Below are 20,920 nucleotides of genomic sequence, written 5' to 3' on the forward strand. Positions count from 1 at the left end.
TATATAGTAAAATAGAGAACCACATCTCACTATTCTAAGCGATGTGGGACTAAATCAAGCACCATAATTCTAACAATTCTCCCACTTGGGGTTTGATTTACATTACCACCTAGTGTAGTGCCTTCATCATCAATTTTCTCGAAGGCCAGTTGAGGCAATGCAAAGCCTCAACTTAGTTGTTGTGACTGTCTTGGTCAACATATCAGCTGGATTCTCTGCACCTGGAATCTTCAACAAAATCAAATCTCCATCATTTATCAAGTTTCTGATAGAATGATACTTCAATTCAATGTGTTTGCATCTAGAGTGAAGAATTGGATTTTTAGCAAGACAAATGGCACTTTGACTGTCACTGAACAATGAAGGTTCATCTTGCCCTTTTCCTAATTCTTTTAGAAGATTCTTCAACCATATCATCTCTTCTGCTGTTTCTGAGATAGCTATATATTCAGCTTCAGTGGTTGAAAGGGAGACTCTTCCTTGAAGTTTGGACTTCCAACTGATAGTTGTGCCACCCAACGTAAAAATATAACCTGTTGTGCTCTTTCTACCATCCAAATCACCTCCCAAATCTGCATCAGAAAAACCCTGTAAAGTGAGATTACTTCTTTTAAAGGACAAATGCATCTTTGAAGTGCCCTTCAAATATCTCAATATCCACTTCACGCCTTTCCAATGCTCCTTTCCGGGATTGGATAGAAACCTGCTCACAACTCCTACTGCATGTGCTATATCAGGTCTGGTGCAAACCATAGCATACATCAAGCTCCCTACCGCAGATGCATATGGCACTTTAGACATGTGATTTTCTTCTTCCTCTGTCTGAGAAGATTGCCTTTTTGAGAACTTTAAGTGAGTTCCCAAAGGTGTATTCCTAGTTTTAGCATTTCCAACATTGAACCTGCTAAGCAACTTTTCTATATATTTTTCCTGAGATAAATTTAGAATACCTTTAGATCTATCCCTGGAAATTCTCATACCAAGAATTTGCTTGGCTGGACCAAGATCCTTCATTTCAAAATTTTCTGACAATTGTTTCTTCAACCTGTCAATTTCTGCCATATTAGCACCAACAATCAACATGTCATCAACATACAAGGCAAGAATGATATAACTATCAACATATTTCTTCACGTAACAACAATGATCTTCTTCACATCTGTGAAATCCTGAGTTTCTCATAAACTCATTAAACTTCTTATACCATTGTCGTGGTGCTTGTTTCAACCCATACAAACTTTTATGAAGCTTGCATACAAGATTCTCTTTGCCTTGTACTTCAAAACCTTTTGGTTGTGCCATAAAGATTTCTTCCTCAAGATCTCCATGTAGAAATGCAGTTTTCACATCTAACTGCTCCAGATGAAGATTTTCTGCAGCTACTATACTCAAGATAACTCTGATGGTAGTCATCTTGACAACAGGAGAGAAAATTTTTGTGAAGTCAATTCCTTGTCTCTGTTGGAACCCTTTCACTACGAGTCTGGCCTTATATCGTTTGCTGCCATCTGGTTCTTCTTTTAACCGATAAACCCACCTGTTTTGCAAAACCTTCTTTCCTTCTGGAAGCTTGGTTAAAGACCATGTTTTATTCTTCTGAAGAGACTTTATCTCATCTTCCATTGCTAGCTCCCACTTAATATATTCACCTCCCTGCATAGCCTCAGCAAAATGCTCTGGCTCACCAGCATCAGTCAACAACAAGTAATGTAATGAAGGGGAGTACCTTTGTGGTGCTACAATTGTTCTGCTAGACCTTCTAGTCGGTAATTCAGGAGTTACTGACTCTACTATTTGTTCAGGTTCTGACCCAAACTCTGACTCTACTATTTGTTCAGGTTTTGACCTAAACTCTGACTCGGGCTCTGACTCAGGCTCTACATCTGTATTCTGCCTTCTGTTGGCTACATCACTTTCTGAAATTTCTTCTAATGATACCTACTCTGGCTTTTTATTTGTATCTGCAAATTCTGCAGTTCTGTCCTTATAGAACATGTTTTCATTAAAAGTAACATTTCTACTTCTGATAATTTTCTTGTTTTGGTCATCCCAAAACCTGTAGCCATACATGTCAGATCCATAGCCAATGAAATAGCATCGCTTTGCCTTAGGGTCCAATTTATCTCTACTATTAGAGTTCAACAAAATATATGAAGCACAACCAAAAACTTTCAGATGTAAAAGGTTTACCTCATTTCCAGACCATACTTTTTCAGGTAACTGATAGCCTAAAGGAACTGATGGTCCTCTGTTTATGAGATAGGCTGCTGTGCTTATTGCATCTGCCCAAAATACCTTGGGTAATCCTGACTGGATTCTCATACATCTTACTCTCTCATTCAAGGTTCTGTTTATTCTTTCTGCCACATCGTTTTGTTCTGGTGTTCCTGGAACCGTCTTGATCATTCTGATCCCATTCTCTGAACAAAACTCCTTGAATTGATTACTGTCATATTCTCCACCATTATCAGACTTCAAACATTTAATCTTTAAACCTGTTTGAGTCTCAACCTCCTGTTTCCACCTTTTAAACACAGAAAACACATCAGATTTATTTTTAAGAAAATAAACCCATACATTTCTTGTAGAGTCATCAATGAAGGTTACGTAATACTGTGAACCTCCAAGAGATTTCACTGGAGCTGGCCCCCAAACATCTGTATGCACTAGTGCTAGTCTTTCAACTTTAGACGACTTACTTGTTTTGGAGAAGCTAACCTTTTTCTGCTTTCCAAAGATACAATGTTCGCAAGGTCCAACGTCAACATGCTTCAAGTTAGGTATTTTACCTTTTGAGACCATGAGCTTCATTCCTTTCTCACTCATATGCCCAAGTCTCTGATGCCACAAAGAGGAACTGTTGCCAACTTCTACAATTGATATCATATCCTCATCTACAATCATGTAAAGAGATCCTTGCTTCTTTCCACGAGCAACAACAAGATTACCTTTCATTACTTTCCAGTGTCCATCTCCAAAGGTGGTGTAATGCCCCTCATCATCCAACTGCCTTATAGATATTAAGTTTCTCTTTAAGGCTGGAATATGTCTGACATTCTTCAAAGTCCACACACTTCCATTAGAGGTTCTGATATTGATATCACCTCTTCCTATAATATCAAGAGATTTTCCATCTGCAAGGTAGACCTTCCCAAACTTTCCTGGAACATAGTTAGATAATAGTTCTAAAGAAGGTGTAGTATGAAATGACGCACCTGAGTCCATAATCCATGAATCAATAGAACTATCTAGACTACATAATAGTGCATCTTCAATTTCATCAGTTGCTGCATTTACTGATTGATCACGATCTTGCCTCTTGTTGTTGTTCTTCCTTGGAGCCCTACATTGATTTGTAAAGTGACCCCTTTTCTGACAATTCCAACAAGTGATATCATTCTGGAATTTTGGTTTTGATTTCTCTCTAGACTTTGATCTACCTCGGCCTTGATTACGACCTTTCTGGCTACTTCTTCCTCTAGTTTCAGTACTCAATGCTGAACCGGAACTAGAACTGGAAGATTCCCCTGAACTTTTCCTGCGAACATCTTCGCTTAAGATCAAGTCACGGATGTTATCAAGCTTCAACTTACTATTACTTGCAGAATTACTAACTGCAGTAACAGTTGCACTCCAACTTTCCGGAAGAGATGATAATAAAATTAATGTTTTCACCTCATCATCAAATGTTATCTGCACTGATGTCAACTGCGCAATAATTGTATTGAATTCACTAATATGATTAGTAATCGAGTTACCTTCACCCATTTTTAGGTTGACTAGTCTGCGAATCAAATACACTTTATTGGCTGCAGATGGCTTCTCATACATATTTGACAATGCCTTCATCAAATCTACGGTTGTGTTCTCGTTCATGATGTTGAACGCAACATTCTTGGCTAATGTCAATCGGATCACACCGAGTGTCTGCCGATCTAACAAATCCCATTCCGCCTGCTCCATGTCAGTTGGCTTCTGCCCTGGTAAGGGTAGATACAACTTCTTCTGATACAGGTAGTCCTCTATCTGCATCTTCCAGAACCCGAAGTCATTGCCATCAAACTTCTCAATCCTCACCTTCCCTTCTTCCAATGCCATTGCTCTTGCTGCTTTGACGAAAGCTCCTGCTGCTTTTGACCAAAGCTCCTACTGCGGCTTTTGACCAAAGCTCCTGCTGCCTTTGACCAAAGCTCCCACTGCCTTTGACCAAAGCTCCCACTGCCTTTGACCAAAGCTCCCACTACTTCTCTAAACTGAGATCCCCAAGAAGAAAAAATAGAAACCAAATCTTTTCTGATGTGGAAGATCAGACAATGCTGCAACCACAGAGCATACTAAGAAAAATGGCTCTTGATACCAATTGTTAGGAACAAGGCAATAAAGGAAAGAATAAAGGAGAGAAAAATAGACACAGAGAATTTAACGTGGTTCGACTACAATGTGTATGCCTACGTCCACGACTACACTAGGAAGTATTTGTATTTTTTGGTGTATCTTAAAGCTTTACATAGAGTCTCTTATATAGTAAAATAGAGAACCACATCTCACTATTCTAAGCGATGTGAGACTAAATCAAGCACCATAATTCTAACAGGTACCGCCTAACACCCTAGACCTCTGGAGTTCACTCTCAAGTGAGTGCCTAATAGTCTCAGAATTATGCTCGACGTCCTAGACTACTACACACACCAATTATAAATATAACACACCACTAGCTTCAACAAATACAAAATAACTAATGATTCATTCAATCCAAACACTCTCTTAGTTCCCAAAACAAATTAGAATTTTAACAAAAAAATAATAATAAATTTTCCTTATTTGGAGTAAAATTCCTAACTTAAAAGTTGTTCCTAAAAATCATAAACACAACCTCATCATCATAAACAAATAAAAATCTTGAACTATTATGAATTATATACATGAACGCAAGATCCATATGTAACATCCAAACAATATACTAGTTAAAAAGTATACTTAATTTATTAAAAAAATATATATGAAATCAAACATTCTGAATACTTAGTATTTAATTATATACTAATGGTGAATACTTTTTTTTTATTATGCTTAGAGAATATTACTACTCTCTAATTTGCGTAAGAGTTTCTCTTCAATTAGTTTATTTTATATTTTTTCCTGCTCTATTTAACTTTTTTATTTTCTTATATTAATTATTTTAATCTCGCATTTCGTAATGTGATTCATCTCTCTATATATATATATGAATAATAGAATACACTTTTTTTAATATGTATAAAATATTATGGGAGCATCATATTTTTTTATTTAGAATGGAAAGTGATCTTAAATTATATTATCTAGTTGATTGTGAATATTTCGATAGATTTTCTTAAAATTCTACTAATCTAATACTCTTTTTAAAATATCAATTCACTTCATGGTGTATACGGAGTATTTCTACATCAATAATATTGCTTTAATTTTCTTTGGCTGGGAATTTTTTGTCTATGATTATGATGAAGATAGAAACCTAACAGAATAAGAACTCATGTTGTCACGTGCCTTGCCACGTGGTGGGGACAGTTTCCTATTTAGGTAAAACAGTACTTACTTTTTTCCTTTAACTTTTCTTGCCAGTGATAAAAAAGGTAGAAAATTTGTTTCATTTTGATCCTATTAATTCACAAAACCATTGAAATCAAATGGTGATTAAAAAACAATTTAGTGGATCTACGATAAAAAAAAATAGTCAAGTTAGTACCTTGATTAAGAATAATTTTGTATATATAATTTCAAGTATATTAAAGTAAGTTGATTAAAAAATTAATTAAATCGGTATATTTTACGAAAAAAACTACTAAATTATACTTTATAGTCACATAGTAAAGAAAAATTGAACAGGTTTAAACCTAATGATAAAAGATAATTTCAAAACTATTTAATGTGTATCAATGTTGAGTTGGATTCAAGTAGAATAGAAAAAAAATATCTATTATAGTTTTTGAGTTAAACATGGACTTTAAAAATAATTTGAATTTTTCAAGTGAAATATAAATCTATTTTTAGATTATCTTCTTGATTTGTAAAAGTTATAGTATAAAGCTTTAAATTTATCTTTTGTAGATTTTATTATGAGATGTCGCTTTTAAAATATCATAACAACTTTGCTTAATGAAGAGTATTTTCTATATTTTTATATATTTTGCTTAATTTATCAAGGAAATAAGTTTTTTTAAGATGAACAATATTATTTATTCTTGTAATTTAGATACATGTGAGTCCCCAAAGAATTTGTTGTTGGTTCTAAAGGAACACATGCTCTTCATTGAAAGGGAGATTCAAACATTAAAAGTGCAACGGCCAAACATGTTTGGTTTTTAGTTAAACTTAAATTTTGTGCCTCATTAAATTTTGAACTGTGTTACAACTAAAATACAAACATGCTTTTGGACAACTAAAAAAAAATGCAAACTAAACTTAATTCATCTTCTTCGTTGGAAATACCATTTAGCCCTCATTTTAATTCAAAAATCACATAAAGGGTAAATATGTATTTTTTCTGTAAAAAGAAATACATTTGCTTTTAGTGTGAATTTATTTAAAACGTATAATTTTCTTTGTTTCAGCGTAGAAGACAATGCTAGAAAACCACGTGCGGCTATCACCTTGCTGATGTGATTAATTTTCACATTATACAAGCAGTATTTTTTTCTTTTTATAATAATCATTCAAAAAGTATATTTTTAATGATTTCTAATTATCTAATAACTCCAAATTTTGTATATGAAAATAAAAATAAAAAATTCAAATAAAAATTCAAAATTTTAAATAGTTTTTTATTTTAATTTAAACCACATATAGTTTATGTATGGTAGTGGACAAGTGGGTGACACAACTTGTATCTGTCTGCATTATTTAATGATAAACAATGTATTGTATACTTGAAAGTAATATGTTTTATTTTCTTATCATTTTAAGAATTAACATAATCATCAAAATCAACATATATAATACTTTTATATCTTAACCTATATTTATAATTTCATACACTAATACACCCATTTTTAAATACCAAGTCATTTCAAAGGTTAAACATGGAAAACATGAGAATAATATAACATGATTGTTGGTAGTAGAATAGAGTTTAATTTTTCATGAATTCTAAATACACAAAAAATTTATACACAGCCAATTGGTTAAAAATTACTTTAAACATTAATGTTAAAATTATTAATGTAAATATCAACATCCTGCTATATATGAAAAATCAACTAATTAAATATTTTTCTATAATTTAAAAAACAAATTTATAAAAATAAATAATTTTAAATTAAAATGAACTTATATATAAAGTAGATTATATAAAAATATCAAGATAAATTTTAAAATAATATTTAAATAATTTATAAAAAATTATTTTCAAGACAATTTTTCCTTTTTTTATACTTTTAAATTATTAAATAGATCTATCATTTAATTATTGTAGCTTGTATTTCTTTGTCTTTTAGTATAATATAACATAAAATTGATTCGGTAACACATTTCTGAAGAGAGCGAGAGAGATTGGTAGTTGTTGCACCAGATCCCTCCTCAGTCACCATTGGTTCACTCCTTCAACACCAAAGTCCATTCACTCTCTCACCTACCAGCAAGCGATAAATACCCTTTCTCTTATTTATTCTATCACTTCTCCATTTTTTTTTCCTTATATACTACTTCATCTCTTCTTCTCCCTTCGCACGCCCATTTTCCCCTTCACCCCACTCATCATTAAAATCATGGATTTCTTGCAATCTCCAGAAAATCAGATACTTCTGGGTGTGGCCGTGGCCGTAGTGGCTGTGGGGATTGGTGCTGTCTTTCTCTTTTCATCTAAGAAGCGCAAAGGTTTAACCTTTTTCAGCTTCATCTTCTCCCCATTTCGAATTTTCTGCTTTCTCTTTTGATTTATTCATAAGGGTCTTCTGTGTCTTAGTTCTACGAGTGAGAGAAGATCCAAGATGCTTCTTTTATTGAAATTTGATGTGTACGAGGTGGTTCTATTTTTTCAAAAGATGTTATTCTCATTTCCTAAGAAAGGTCGATAGTGTTTGGGGGTGGGGAGAAAATCACTTACTCAAAGCATATTGCAAAGAGATGGGAATAAGAAGAGAGAAAAAGATGTCATTGAATTTTTGCTGTATTTTGATATTTTATTACAGTTGAGTCCTTACTAACTTTCTGTTATTAGATTTTGGAATCTGAATTATATTCATGACACACTCCCTTAATTCATACTTCTCAATGATACAACTTTTTATTAAGAGTACAACTTTTTCAATCTTCTGTGGTTTGGTCAAGAGATCTGTTACTTGATCTTCTAACTTTCAATAGACCAACTCTTGTTCCCTTTATTCACTTGGTCTCTCAAGTAATCCAATCTTGTCTCTGTGTTTGCTTCTTCCTTGTTCTTCTGAATTTTTGACTTGGTTAAGTGCTAAAATTTTGTCAACAGCAAGTTTCATCGGTTCCATTTTCAAGTGCATGTGCTCGAGTAAGGTTAGGAGCCACGCAGCTTGGCATGCCCCTGGTGATGCAGCATGATATTCTGCCTCATACGATGAAAGAGCTACAACTGATTGTTTTTTTTTTTTGACACCATGATAAGGCAGTGTTTCATAGCTGAAAAACATAGCCACCTGTACTCTTCCTATCATCTTTGTCTCACACCAATCTGAGTCTGTGAAATTCCACATTCTGCTGGAGTCTTAGCTTGATTACAGTTATGCCTATTGAATATTGAATCTCTTCAATACATCACATGCATACTTTTTAATTTTTGATGAAGAAACAAGCCCTTACTAATATGTAGAGATTCCAGGCCCAAAATATACGAGTGTTCCTAAATCTATCATCTTAAACTCTTCTTTTATTTTCCTTTTGAATTCTGCAGTCTCTTGCTTGTACCCATTACTCCTTTCACATAGATTCCATACTCATTTTTGCACTCCACAAAGCCTTTTTCAGATAAGAATGAATCACTTCTCCTATTCCATGTCTGGAAATTGATCCATCTGGGTTCACCTTGATTTATAGATTCATTTCACAGGCATAAACTTTTTTGTGTGGAGGTACCAAATCCCCTGTATTGTTCTTCTCAATCGACTTCAATTCCACTATCGTAGAAACTACACATTTCTGTTCTTTAATGGCTTCTTCAATGTTAATTGGTTTAGCAACTCTCCTTCACTTGTTAATGCATTATCTGGGAACCTTTCGAAATTAGGCAAACACCATAGTGGCACCCTATTTCTCAGTGGTCTCACAAAAGATATTTTTTTTTTCCAGAGTGTTGACCAATATTAAAGTCTGATCCTGTCCAAATTGGATTGGATTACACTATTATCACTCCCTTTTCTATTCAGTTGTATGCTTAAAGCAAAAAGAATCAAATACCCTTAAATGATCATCTTCCCGTCCACACTTCTAGAGTTGTCCACTTCAATCTCCTTGTTGCGCTTCTATTAAAGATGCAAATAGTTGTGATCATAGCTTCTTACCAAAAATTTTTTTGGCAATAACTTTCTATTCAGCAAAGCCCTCACCATGTTCATCACAGTTATGCTCCTCCTTTAGTTACAGCATTGTGTGGGGGTGTATATGGAGCTATTACCCCATCAAAAACACCCCATTGATCACATACCTCTCGAAATTCTATTGAGAAATTCACCACCTCCATTTATCCTTAGTATCTTTGTTTTCTTTCCACATTGCTTCTCTACTACCATTAACTACCTGACCTGTATATGTAGGATTAGTCATCGCTTTTCTTTGATATAAGGAACTGTTATAAATGAATGAATGTGCTAAGAGATGAATCACTCTCCTAAGCATATTTTCCATACTTCTATCTCAAGCAGTGTGCCTACCAGCCCTACACTGCTTCAGTTTGTGTTATTGGTTGGAGAATTCTCATTGTGTTTGTGTAGTAAGTTCAGTATAATTTTCGTTGGAATGGATCTGATGTGTAATATTTTGGGTTTATTTTCTGTTCATGCACCTTGTTGTTGCGTTTTTTTTTCCCTACATAAGTTTTGGCTGGTTGTTTTTCTGATTAGTGAGTACACGTTGGTCCCTTATCCCGGCAGAATTTTCAAGTCAAAAGTATGTCTCATGTGTTTGGGGTTTTCTATCTATTTTTTGGTTGTAATGCTTTACTGCCTGATTTTCTTTTACATTAACTTTTTTGGAATCATAAGGAAAACTTTCAGCCTTTTACCTGCTATTAGTCAAGCTTGCTCTGAGTTTAGGTTTATTACATGCTGGTTGCTCTTGTGGTTATTCTATATTTCCAAAAGTAGAGTTTCTGTTTGGTTTGATTGTGTTTCCTTTGAGTTTCTTAGGGGTTGTTCAGCAGAATTATACGGTCATGATTCAGGAGTCCATCACTAATTACCTAAATGGGTGGCCATGCTTTATCTGATAGAGTTGGCAGTGGTATTTTCTGATTGAGTTGACGAAAAACATTTGCACTTTCCTCTTCACTGAGTCCAATTGTTCTTGGAAAATAGATTTTCTCATCACATGGAGTCATGTTCACTCTTGAGAAAGTGAAATATCTTAACTAAATCTTTGACTATGAATCTAAGTTGTACTAAAGCTTGGTGGCAGCCTGAAATAATGTAAAACTAAATGCACTTGACCTTCGGACATGCAAAATTTGGTTATACTATGTACTTAAAGTGTTAATTCATGTCTTCCACATGCTTATAGGTTGCTTGGACCCGGAGAACTTTAAGCAGTTCAAACTTGTTAAGCGTGCACAGCTGAGCCATAATGTTGCAAAGTTCACATTTGCCCTCCCAACACCTACATCTGTTTTGGGCCTTCCAATTGGGCAACACATAAGTTGCAGGTTCTGTTGTGTGATTTATTTTTTTTAATTATTTTTTTGTATATTTTCCTTGTCACTGTAATTAATTCAGCTTGTATTTGTGTTCAATTCAGTATCTGCACAATTTGTTCTCTAAATACTGGCTGAGAATAGCTATTGCAATTGCATGATTACATCAATAATTAATATTTATAGCAGAAACTATTTCCTTTTTTAGTTTTTGTATCAATGTTTGTTGACACATTATGAACAAACAACTTCTCAAACAGGGGTAAAGATGCACAAGGTGAAGAGGTTATCAAACCATATACCCCTACTACTTTGGATTCTGATGTTGGACATTTTGAACTTGTTATTAAGGTATATTCAGAAGAATCCATTCTTCATCCTTATGCTTTTCCTAACTCTGCATTATTTTCTTTTCTCTCCCTTGATTAATTGGTTTTTTGTCTTAAATATGCTTTTATTAGATGTACCCACAAGGTAGGATGTCGCACCATTTCCGCGAGTTGCGTGTTGGTGACTTCCTTGCTGTGAGAGGACCCAAGGTAATGTTTCTTCTACCATTTAAGAGGGATTATTTTGGTTTGAGAAAACTCTAGTTTGTTCACAAATATTTTTCTTCCGCCACTTCCATACTTTCTTCTCCCACCCTCATATTCTAAAACATGACCTATGTGCCCTTGTTGTAATATATCTGGAATATTCTAGATCGTGCAATAGGGAATAATATTTTTTATTGTGTTATCAAAAACAATATTCTAGATTTCCTAATCCAGAACAGTATTTTGGTTTGTATAATCTAGAACAATATTTCTGACTATGTTTCCGGATTACATAATGTGGAATATATTTCTAAATCATGTAATGTGGAATATAGTTTTGAATTATATAATATGAAATATACTTGGGATACTTCCCGATTGCAGAATCCGGAAATGTCCCAAATTGCATGTTCTTAAATATGTTTCGAATTGATTGAGGTGTTATAACAGTGGCATGTTGGCCACTTTCTATATTATGGGGGTGAAGGAAGGAACACCCTTTCACAAATAAGTACAAAATCAAAGGCCTTTACTCACTAATATCGATCACACGACATCATGCAGCTTTGTTAGAGACCAAAATCTTCGGATATATTATTCATCAGGAGACCCCTGTTAACAACTTACTTAAAAGTTGTATCACTAATACGTTGTAATTAAAATATTGCTACCTTGTTTCCTGTTTTCAAGGATTTCATTTCTCCATTTTGTGTACAAGTATCTGAAAATAGGAAACAAAAATGAGAACTAGGTGATATTTCTGTAGTTATTGGTGAAAATAGGTAATGAATACAGAAAACATCTTCTCAAGCCAAACAAGTCCTTGTTTTGTTGCATTATTTAAAATTTTCTGTACTACAATATGTTAAACAATATGTTGCTAAACTGTGTTCAAATATAATAAAATGAATAAAAGTTGGGGAAAATAATTTGTTAAAATAGAAAATATTTTAGCATTATTTAAATTTTTCTGTACTGTAAAGTTATGATGTCCATATTGTGTGTTCATATATAACAAAAATATATTTGAAAAGTATTTTCTTGATATTAGGTGAAATAAATTGAAAAAATAACTTCTTTCAGATTAAGGTGATGAAATAAAAAAAAAATCGAAAGCATTTGATTTACTTTATTTTTTTAAATTTTATTTATATATTACAAGGGACTATGCATATGTTTAGTCTTTGAAAATATTTTAGGAATATTATATGACTGCCCCAACAACTTTGGTTGTAATTGTAAACTTGCAATAAATATTTGATGGTGACATACATGGTTTTGGCCTAGTCTTTAGTTTTTCATGTCTATTTCTTAGATTCAAGTGACTTTGTAGGCTCTGCATAGATAATCCCTTTGATTTAGCAATTTTGTAGGCTCTTTCTTCTTCTCATTTTCCCTTTGTGTTAATCGAATTTTCATTTCCCTCTTATATGCATTTCCATATTCATAATGTCTGCTACGAAATGAAAGACTTGTTATTTAGATTGTTTGACTTTAACATTATTGCTTCCAGGGACGTTTCAAATACCAACCTGGTGAGGTTAGGGCATTTGGCATGCTTGCTGGAGGGTCTGGAATCACCCCAATGTTCCAAGTATGTCATTAACACACTGCTCTTGTGTTCATCATTAAGAGGAAATTTCTTTCATACAGTTCTGTTCTGTGTAACTAATTTGTTTGTTACTTGTTACTGAAGGTTGCTAGAGCTATATTAGAAAACCCTAAGGACAAGACCAAAGTACAGCTTATCTACGCCAATGTTACATATGAGGATATTCTTTTGAAGGTAATTAACATTTATCCTTTCGTTTCGTATATGACATTTCTCACTTAATTTGAGAATCTGTGAACCCGACAATGCTTCGTGGCGGCTATAAGTTCTAGGACATTGTGTTCATCGTTTAGCAGACTGAGTGAATCAAACTGCAATTTTTGTTCATTAAATAACAAAGTTTGATTCCATACTGTTTTCTATTTTTGAAGTTTTGAATTGGAAAAAGTGAAGACAGACTTTGATTGTTGACACTGTTTTCTGCCTAAAACTTTGAAACTAAAAGACAAAACAAAAACAAGGTGACATTTTTAAGGTTAAAATTGAAAACAACTAACGAAATAAGACAACATTTTCTGAAGTAAACAGATAGTTAGTGTTCCATACATTTTTCGCGCACAAGAGCAAACATTATACTCATGGAAGGAGCTTAGTGCCTTCCAACACTGTAGAAATCAATTCTTTAAATTTGTATAGTGAAAGAATTGAAAAACTGCTTTCCTTCATAGGATATATTTACTTTTCTCAGCTGTTATTTCCTTCTGGCAATGCTATCATAGACTAAGTTTTTACCACAAATTCCTCTCACTGGCAAACCCTTGATATTGAAACTTGTCATTAATGAAAGTCCACTTATTTGTGTGTACAGGAGGAACTTGATGGTCTTTCTTCTAACTACCCAGACCAGTTCAAAGTATACTACGTGTTAAATCAGGTTAGTCTCATGGCACGTGGAACTATAATTTTCTTCTTATCTATTTCATTTGTTGCTTATGCTTTGTTTGTTGGGGGGACATGCAAAATCTTGGTCTTGATGGCATCAAATAACAAAGTGCCAGCAAGATTATAAAAATGCAGTTATTCAAGATTTTGTTTATAAATTTACAGCAAGGACAAAACTTCATTGGAACTTGACCATTATCTTTGTCTGTTTTTCTTCATCCATACCTAAACCTATAATTCTTAACAGCTATAGCTAATGGTCATTTGTTTTGATGTTGTGTCCTTGAATTATGTAATCTGCGAAGCCTCCGGAGGTGTGGGATGGTGGTGTTGGATTTGTGAGTAAGGAGATGATTCAAGCACATTGCCCTGCTCCAGCCCATGATGTTAAGGTAATTGTTTCACATATTACTCCAAAATGGTGTTACCTTGTTTTCTTTTGCTAATCTTCACATGAAAAGGAAGATAACTGATTAAACATGTTTGTTGTGGATTTTCAGATCCTGAGATGTGGGCCACCACCTATGAACAAGGCCATGGCTGCACACCTTGATGCTCTTGAATATGCTCCTGAGATGCAGTTCCAGTTCTGATTCTTCATTGGGGTGATTAACATTGAATGCATTTCATGGCCTTGGCCATTGAAAAGCATAGAGCAACGATTTGTTTTATTTTTCCTGGCTATGAATATGTGAAGGCATTGGACCAACAGTGCTTTTAGCACAGAAATTCAGAGTTGAAGCCTCAAATAATTGATTCTTGTATGAAATGAGATTGATAAGATTACCCTGTTCTAGAGTTGCAATCTATAAATTAGACTTAGTTTTGACTAAAATTTTCATCACTTTGGCATATTTTCAGACAGATGCAATGGTCTTGATTTAAATCAATCTTCAATTTTCAGACAAGATACAAGGTACTACATCATGGGAATGGATATATATAAGTAATGCTTTGTTTGTACTACTAATATTTCATAGTAATAATTTGTTTTTTATTATGTAAAAAATAAATAAATTCATTTAATGAAAAATGTAATAGCTAGCAAACCAGTGGTAACTAACTAGGAGGTTGAGATGTACTTCATTGGGTGGGGTAGTAGGGTTACACTTGTGAACATGCTCTAACAACTAATTAAATCCATGTTATAGGCTTTAAAACTTTTTAGTATATATAATGTGAGTGGTTTAGTGAATTGTTCAGAGTTAAACTGTTTAAAAATTGTTTTTTCTTTTTTTTTTCACTAAAGCATGCAATTTAAAGAACATTATTTGAGTAAACAATGTTTCTTTAAATGGATTCTGCAAAGAAATATAAAAAACTTTTCGTAGTCATAACACTATATATTATTTAAAACTGAACATTTACTTTTAAAATATTAAAAGTAATCAAATCTTTTGTTGAAGTTTTAAATTTATGTAAACATTAAAATGATTCACACATTTAAAATAGTAACAATGGATCCTGAATAATTTAAAGTGTTTACTTTATACATAAAACAAAATCATAAAATTTTAAGCTTTAGGTGTTGTTCAACTTGGTTATATGTATCTTGTGATACAAAGAGTGTATAGTAGTGAGGATATGTAGGATCGCTATGCATCTTGTCATACAAAGAGTTCAAGATGGTTGGGTTGGGTAGTAATCAACTTTTTTGTAAAAGTTTTAAATTTATGTAAACATTTTAATGATTCACACATTTAAAATAGTAACAATGGTTCCTGAATACTTTAAAGTGTTATTTACTTTATATTTAAAACAAAATCTTCAAATTTTAAGCTTTAGTAGTTGTTCAACTTGGTTATATGTAGCCATACTACCTCCGAAAATTTTAAATATATATATATATATATATATGTATGTATGTATATATGTACATATATGTATATGTATATATGTATATATATGTATACGTATATATGTATATATATATATATATATGTATACATATATGTATATATATATATATATGTATATATGTATATATATATATATATATACATATATATATGGGTTAAATATGCTTTTAATCTCTCAAGTTTTAGTGAAATTTGGAATTAGTTTCTCTTCAAAACTTTTGACCAATTTAGTCATTCATCTTTAAAAATGCATGAATTTAGTCCTTTTAACCAAATTTTGTTAAGTATATCTGACGTTTCAAGCGCATTTCATGATAGTATTTTAATTGTTTATACCATTTGACACATTTTTGCTTCGATGTTAAGTCAAATATTATCATAAAATGCGTTTAAAATGTCAAATAAACTTAACAAAATTTGGTAAGAAGGACTAAATTCACACATTTCTAAAGATAAATGACTAAATTGGTATAAAGTTTCGAAGTGGAAATAATTCCAAAATTCACTAAAACTTGAGGGACTAAAAACATATTTAACTCTATATATATATATATATATAGAGAGAGAGTAAGAAAAATATTTTTATACAATAGTTGAAAAACAAAAAGATATAAAAATGTCAATATGAATAATATATATGTATATAATAAATGTAATGTCATTTAATTATTTAAAAAGTTAATTTTTAAATCTAAATTATTGTAATCAAGATGGAAATATTTACTCTCTACGTTTATATCTAAGATATATTGGGTAAGAATTAATTTACTTTAAAAATTTTTATGATTTTACAATGAATTTTGACAATGTTTAAAAATCTGTTTTAGGAATCAATTTATTTTAATGTCTTAAGAAATGTGAGCACAAAAAATAGAACGTAATTCAAGTAATTTTTCTGTCAGAATTCTTTTTCATGTTTCTCTAATGGTTCAAAGATTTAAGGCGCTTCTTAATGCACACTCATTTTTTTTGTGCCTGCACCTCCCTTAACTTTAACTAAAAATAATCCTTATATTAATTATTCTTACGTATGTCTCATGGAAGGTGACAAATGTTTTTATAAGGGTTGAAGTAACTTTCACAATACTAACTAGGCAAAAATTTAATTTTTCTAATCTGTTTTTTTTTTTTTTTTAATTTGTTTTGTTCCTTAATCATATGGATTTTTCTTTTATCTGTATTTTATAAACTTTTTCAGATTGAATTTCTGTTTTAGTTATATAAATTTAAAAATTTAAAAATCTAAATTTTAAATAACATTATATTCAGATAAAATAAATAATCTGAACCTAATTTCAAAGCACGTGTTTCAGATTAAAAATTTCGAGAACCCTAAATCCTCTTCTTCGCTGCTTCACCTCCAAAATTTTGAGAACATTACAGTTGATTGATTGAAGGTATCTGAATCTCTTCTCCATTCCAACAATGTTACTCATTTCTCCTCTATTTTATCTAGTTTTAAGTTTGATCGACACTGCATTTTGATCAAGATTTGGTACTAACACTGACTGCAACGTTGTTATCCCAAGTCTGTTTTCTCTTCCTTTCTTTCTGCACTTTCACGGCTCAAATTTGGTAGGACAACTTGGTCTAGACAAAGCTTATTGGAAATAGGTAGAGCAATACTCTTTGCTTTATAATAAAAAAAAGATTGAACATTTTTTAAATTGTTAAGTTGTGAGTTTGCAAGTGCAATGTAATTTTTTTTTTAAAAAAAGTGGATATGGATCAAAATCTGAACCATATATTTAGATTCAAATTGGATATGGAGCGGATATCTAAATATCCAAACCATGTCCATCCCTACACAATACTAAAATGTTCTCCACTTATTTGAGAAATATTCTACCATTAGCACTTGAATTAATGAGTAGTATATTTGTGAAGACACTTCAACATTCAAATAAAATAATTAATAATAAGTAGATAGTATATACATTAAAATCACCACTTATTTATATCATATTAATGATTTTTTTGTATGGACACTAGAACTATATTCATATTGACCTTAATCTTTTATTGGTGGTTTAACTATTCAATTAGTGTCTAAATATTCATTGACATGTAATTAATACGTATTAATACATTACACATTTATCGTCAAGATATTCCAAAATTAATTATTGTGTCATGTTGGACTTATATATATATATATATATATATATATATATATATTAAATTTTTAAATACATTATTTTTAATTTTAGTTCATATAAAAATTCTCGTGTTGCTTTAGTTAGATTTTAAGCATTCATTCTCTCGTCATCACTTGAGAATTTTTATGAAAGTAAGGACAGAGACTAAAATGTTTGAAAATTTTAAAAACAAAAAAAGAAATGTACTTCAAACAAAACTGGCGTCGCCCGGACTTGAACCGGAGACCTTCAGTGTGTTAGACTGACGTGATAACCAACTACACCACGACACCTTTACGTTTATTAGTTTGCGTAAACATATATATAATATAATACAATGACATACCATACTATAGAAAATTTTGCTATTATGCATTACTTAGTGGTGTTTTAGGTATTTTCATTTTTCAGATTAATATTTTTTAATTCTGTACAAAATTAAAGTATTTCATCTGACTACAAAAATGTAATAATGGTTATGAATGCGGTTATATATGTGTCAATAAAGTTGTTGTTATAAGTTTGAAATTTAACTCTTTTTCATGAATATGGTAGCAATCACAATGAATGAATGAAGTGAGGTGGGAGGGTTGTTGATACTCTAATCAATAATTAAATTATTATCATGTTTTTTAGGAAATTGAATCCTCATTCTAATCTTTATAATTATGTGTTATTTAGTTTTTACAAAATTACAGATTTAGTCTCTGGCTTTTATTCCTTTTCTTATTTTATAAGTATCAAACTTTTTGTTAAAAACATTAGTTTACTACTCTTTCACTTCTTTTTACATGTTTTCAATTTTCACTTTTTTTTTTCTATATTGTAATTTATGTCAAATGCAACTAAATGAATCGAATTATGTACAATTGGGGATTAAACACTAACTTTTGTATTTATTTGTATTAAATATATATTTAAAATATAACTTGATATTTTATAAACTACTTCGAATTTTATATTTGGTTTCCAATAAAAACTGAAAAAAATGAAGAAAAGAAAGTAGAAAGTGTGATTATTTGAATTAAGGTAAAGGAAATAAAAATAAATAAAGAAAAATGAGTAAGACATATTAGTTGATTTTTCAAGGTGGGTGGTTCCTTAACAAAGAGAGTTATTGCATTTGAATAAAATAGGTTAAGGTTTGGTCGAGTTTTAATAGCTTCATTATAGGAATAGTATAATTTTTAAATATTACTATTAAAAATAATTCATTTAATATTTTTGAAATAAATAATTTAATTATTTTGTAAAAGTTCAATTTAGTTTAATATTCATTCAATTTAATTTAGTTTTTAATGTTCATTCGTGATTAAAACCTATAAAAGAACATATCTATAATTGGAAGATTCACTTCACCTCAACTTATCATTATTTATAACTATTTATTAATTAACTTTTTTGCTATTGACTTAAATATTAAAGAATTATTTGCTTGTGAACTTTTATTAATTATTAAGTTTACTATTGTGCACAACTTGTTTCGAAAAGATAAGAGATTTCACTTTGGTAACAATTTTACCAAGATGTTATATTTTAGTCAAAATATTTGACATCTATTGGAGAGTTTTAGTAAAAATTGATTAGGTATTACAAGTTCATGGTTTTGACAAGAATGAGAGGAAACATCAAGCATATGAATTTATGGACTTTAACTCATTAATTAATTAGGCAACAAGAAAGTTGAAAATATTGATATGTCATTGACAAATATTCCTTATATCCTAAATGATGACCATTATGCGAATTTGAATCAGAAGAGATTTACTAAATTATTATATTTTACTAATTCATTATTAAATAAACTATTTCTAGTTTTTGATAATTTCAAGTTATTATATTTCCTATATCTCATGAATATATAATTCTTTGACTATGAAACAATTATAACTACATCACATTAACATGGAAAACACAATTATTAACTTTTACAATATATTAGGGTAATTTGCATATTTATTCGTTTTTAGACTTCTTAATTGATTATTTTTAGCATAATTTTTTTTATTAAAATGATGAGCTTTCTGTGTATTTTTTATAATGTTAGATAATTTTGAGTTATAAATATCATCATTATATTAAGTGAATTTTTTACTTGACTATAAACGATATTGAACCTAGATATTATGAATTTTGTAATATGTTGATCGATTAAATTCAAGCAAATAACATAAAATAGAATTAGGATTACAAAATCAACTAGACAATATAATATTTAGGAGAAGAGGATGCAGGAAACATGAGAGCAGGAAAAGAATAAAGTCCATCAGCTATCCAAGTGGAGGAGCATGGTGCAATGGTTGAATTCAGGAAAAAAAAGACCTTTAAGGGTGACATCAACATATTCATCAGGCTTAACTGGACAACCAATTCCAACAATATAATTTACAAGAGTCTAAGCATGAAGAACATGGCCTTTATTTGAGTGAAAAAATGTTCATGAATATGCTCCCAAATTTGGTAAGAGTGAATAACATGAAGAACACGGGAGATAATGTTTTTAGATTGTGTGAATTGCAACCAAGCAAGTAAGATTTATGTTGGACTTTCCATTCTTCATATGTGGGATTAATAGTCCCATATTTCCAACAATTGTCTTCGGTGATAAAATGAGAAGAAATAAATGGATTAACAACCAAATAATGAAGTTTACAATCCTTAATCATAATTAAAGTCATGTAATTTCTAAACTATATAATTGGAGAAAAAATAGGAAATGAGATGAGAAGGGGTTTAGGTTAGCTATTGTGGGTCAGCAATTGGCTCTTGACCAAGAAAAATGAACATAAACACAAGAAAAATATACTACCTATAATTTTAAAAATTTCAAAAAAAATCAAAAATAGCCCCTACCACTCCTTAGACACTCTGCCTGTGCTTTACATGTAAAAATATTTATAAATATCTAGAATTCAAATACCTCAATAAAATAAGTAAATTAATTAAAGTCCACACAATTATAATAATTAAAAAAATTATATTTTAATAAAATAATCAAGTAAAATATTTAAAGTTCACGTTATTCAAATTAGTGTAAACACAAACTT

At 31.1% G+C, this 20,920-nt stretch overlaps 1 protein-coding gene and 1 non-coding gene across 2 annotated transcripts; one reads left to right on the forward strand and one right to left on the reverse strand.

The window, feature by feature from the left end:
* The first annotated feature begins 7,530 nt into the window (after positions 1 to 7,530).
* Positions 7,531 to 14,711, forward strand: CBR (NADH:cytochrome B5 reductase 1). The gene is made up of 9 exons (XM_028084999.2): positions 7,531 to 7,851; positions 10,717 to 10,858; positions 11,107 to 11,197; positions 11,308 to 11,385; positions 12,896 to 12,976; positions 13,079 to 13,168; positions 13,803 to 13,868; positions 14,182 to 14,268; positions 14,377 to 14,711. The coding sequence occupies exons 1-9, from the start codon at positions 7,743 to 7,745 to the stop codon at positions 14,467 to 14,469; spliced, it is 837 nt and encodes a 278-aa protein (XP_027940800.1). The 5' UTR covers positions 7,531 to 7,742; the 3' UTR covers positions 14,470 to 14,711.
* Positions 14,712 to 18,092: 3,381 nt separating this feature from the next.
* Positions 18,093 to 18,166, reverse strand: TRNAV-AAC (transfer RNA valine (anticodon AAC)). Its single transcript has one exon. It is a non-coding gene; the product is annotated as a tRNA-Val (tRNA).
* Between the last annotated feature and the right edge of the window lie 2,754 nt (positions 18,167 to 20,920).

This window comes from Vigna unguiculata, chromosome 1, assembly GCF_037176805.1.
Source record: "Vigna unguiculata cultivar grain cowpea cultivar isolate G323 ecotype 2 chromosome 1, ASM3717680v1, whole genome shotgun sequence".
NCBI classification, from domain to species: Eukaryota; Viridiplantae; Streptophyta; class Magnoliopsida; order Fabales; family Fabaceae; genus Vigna; species Vigna unguiculata.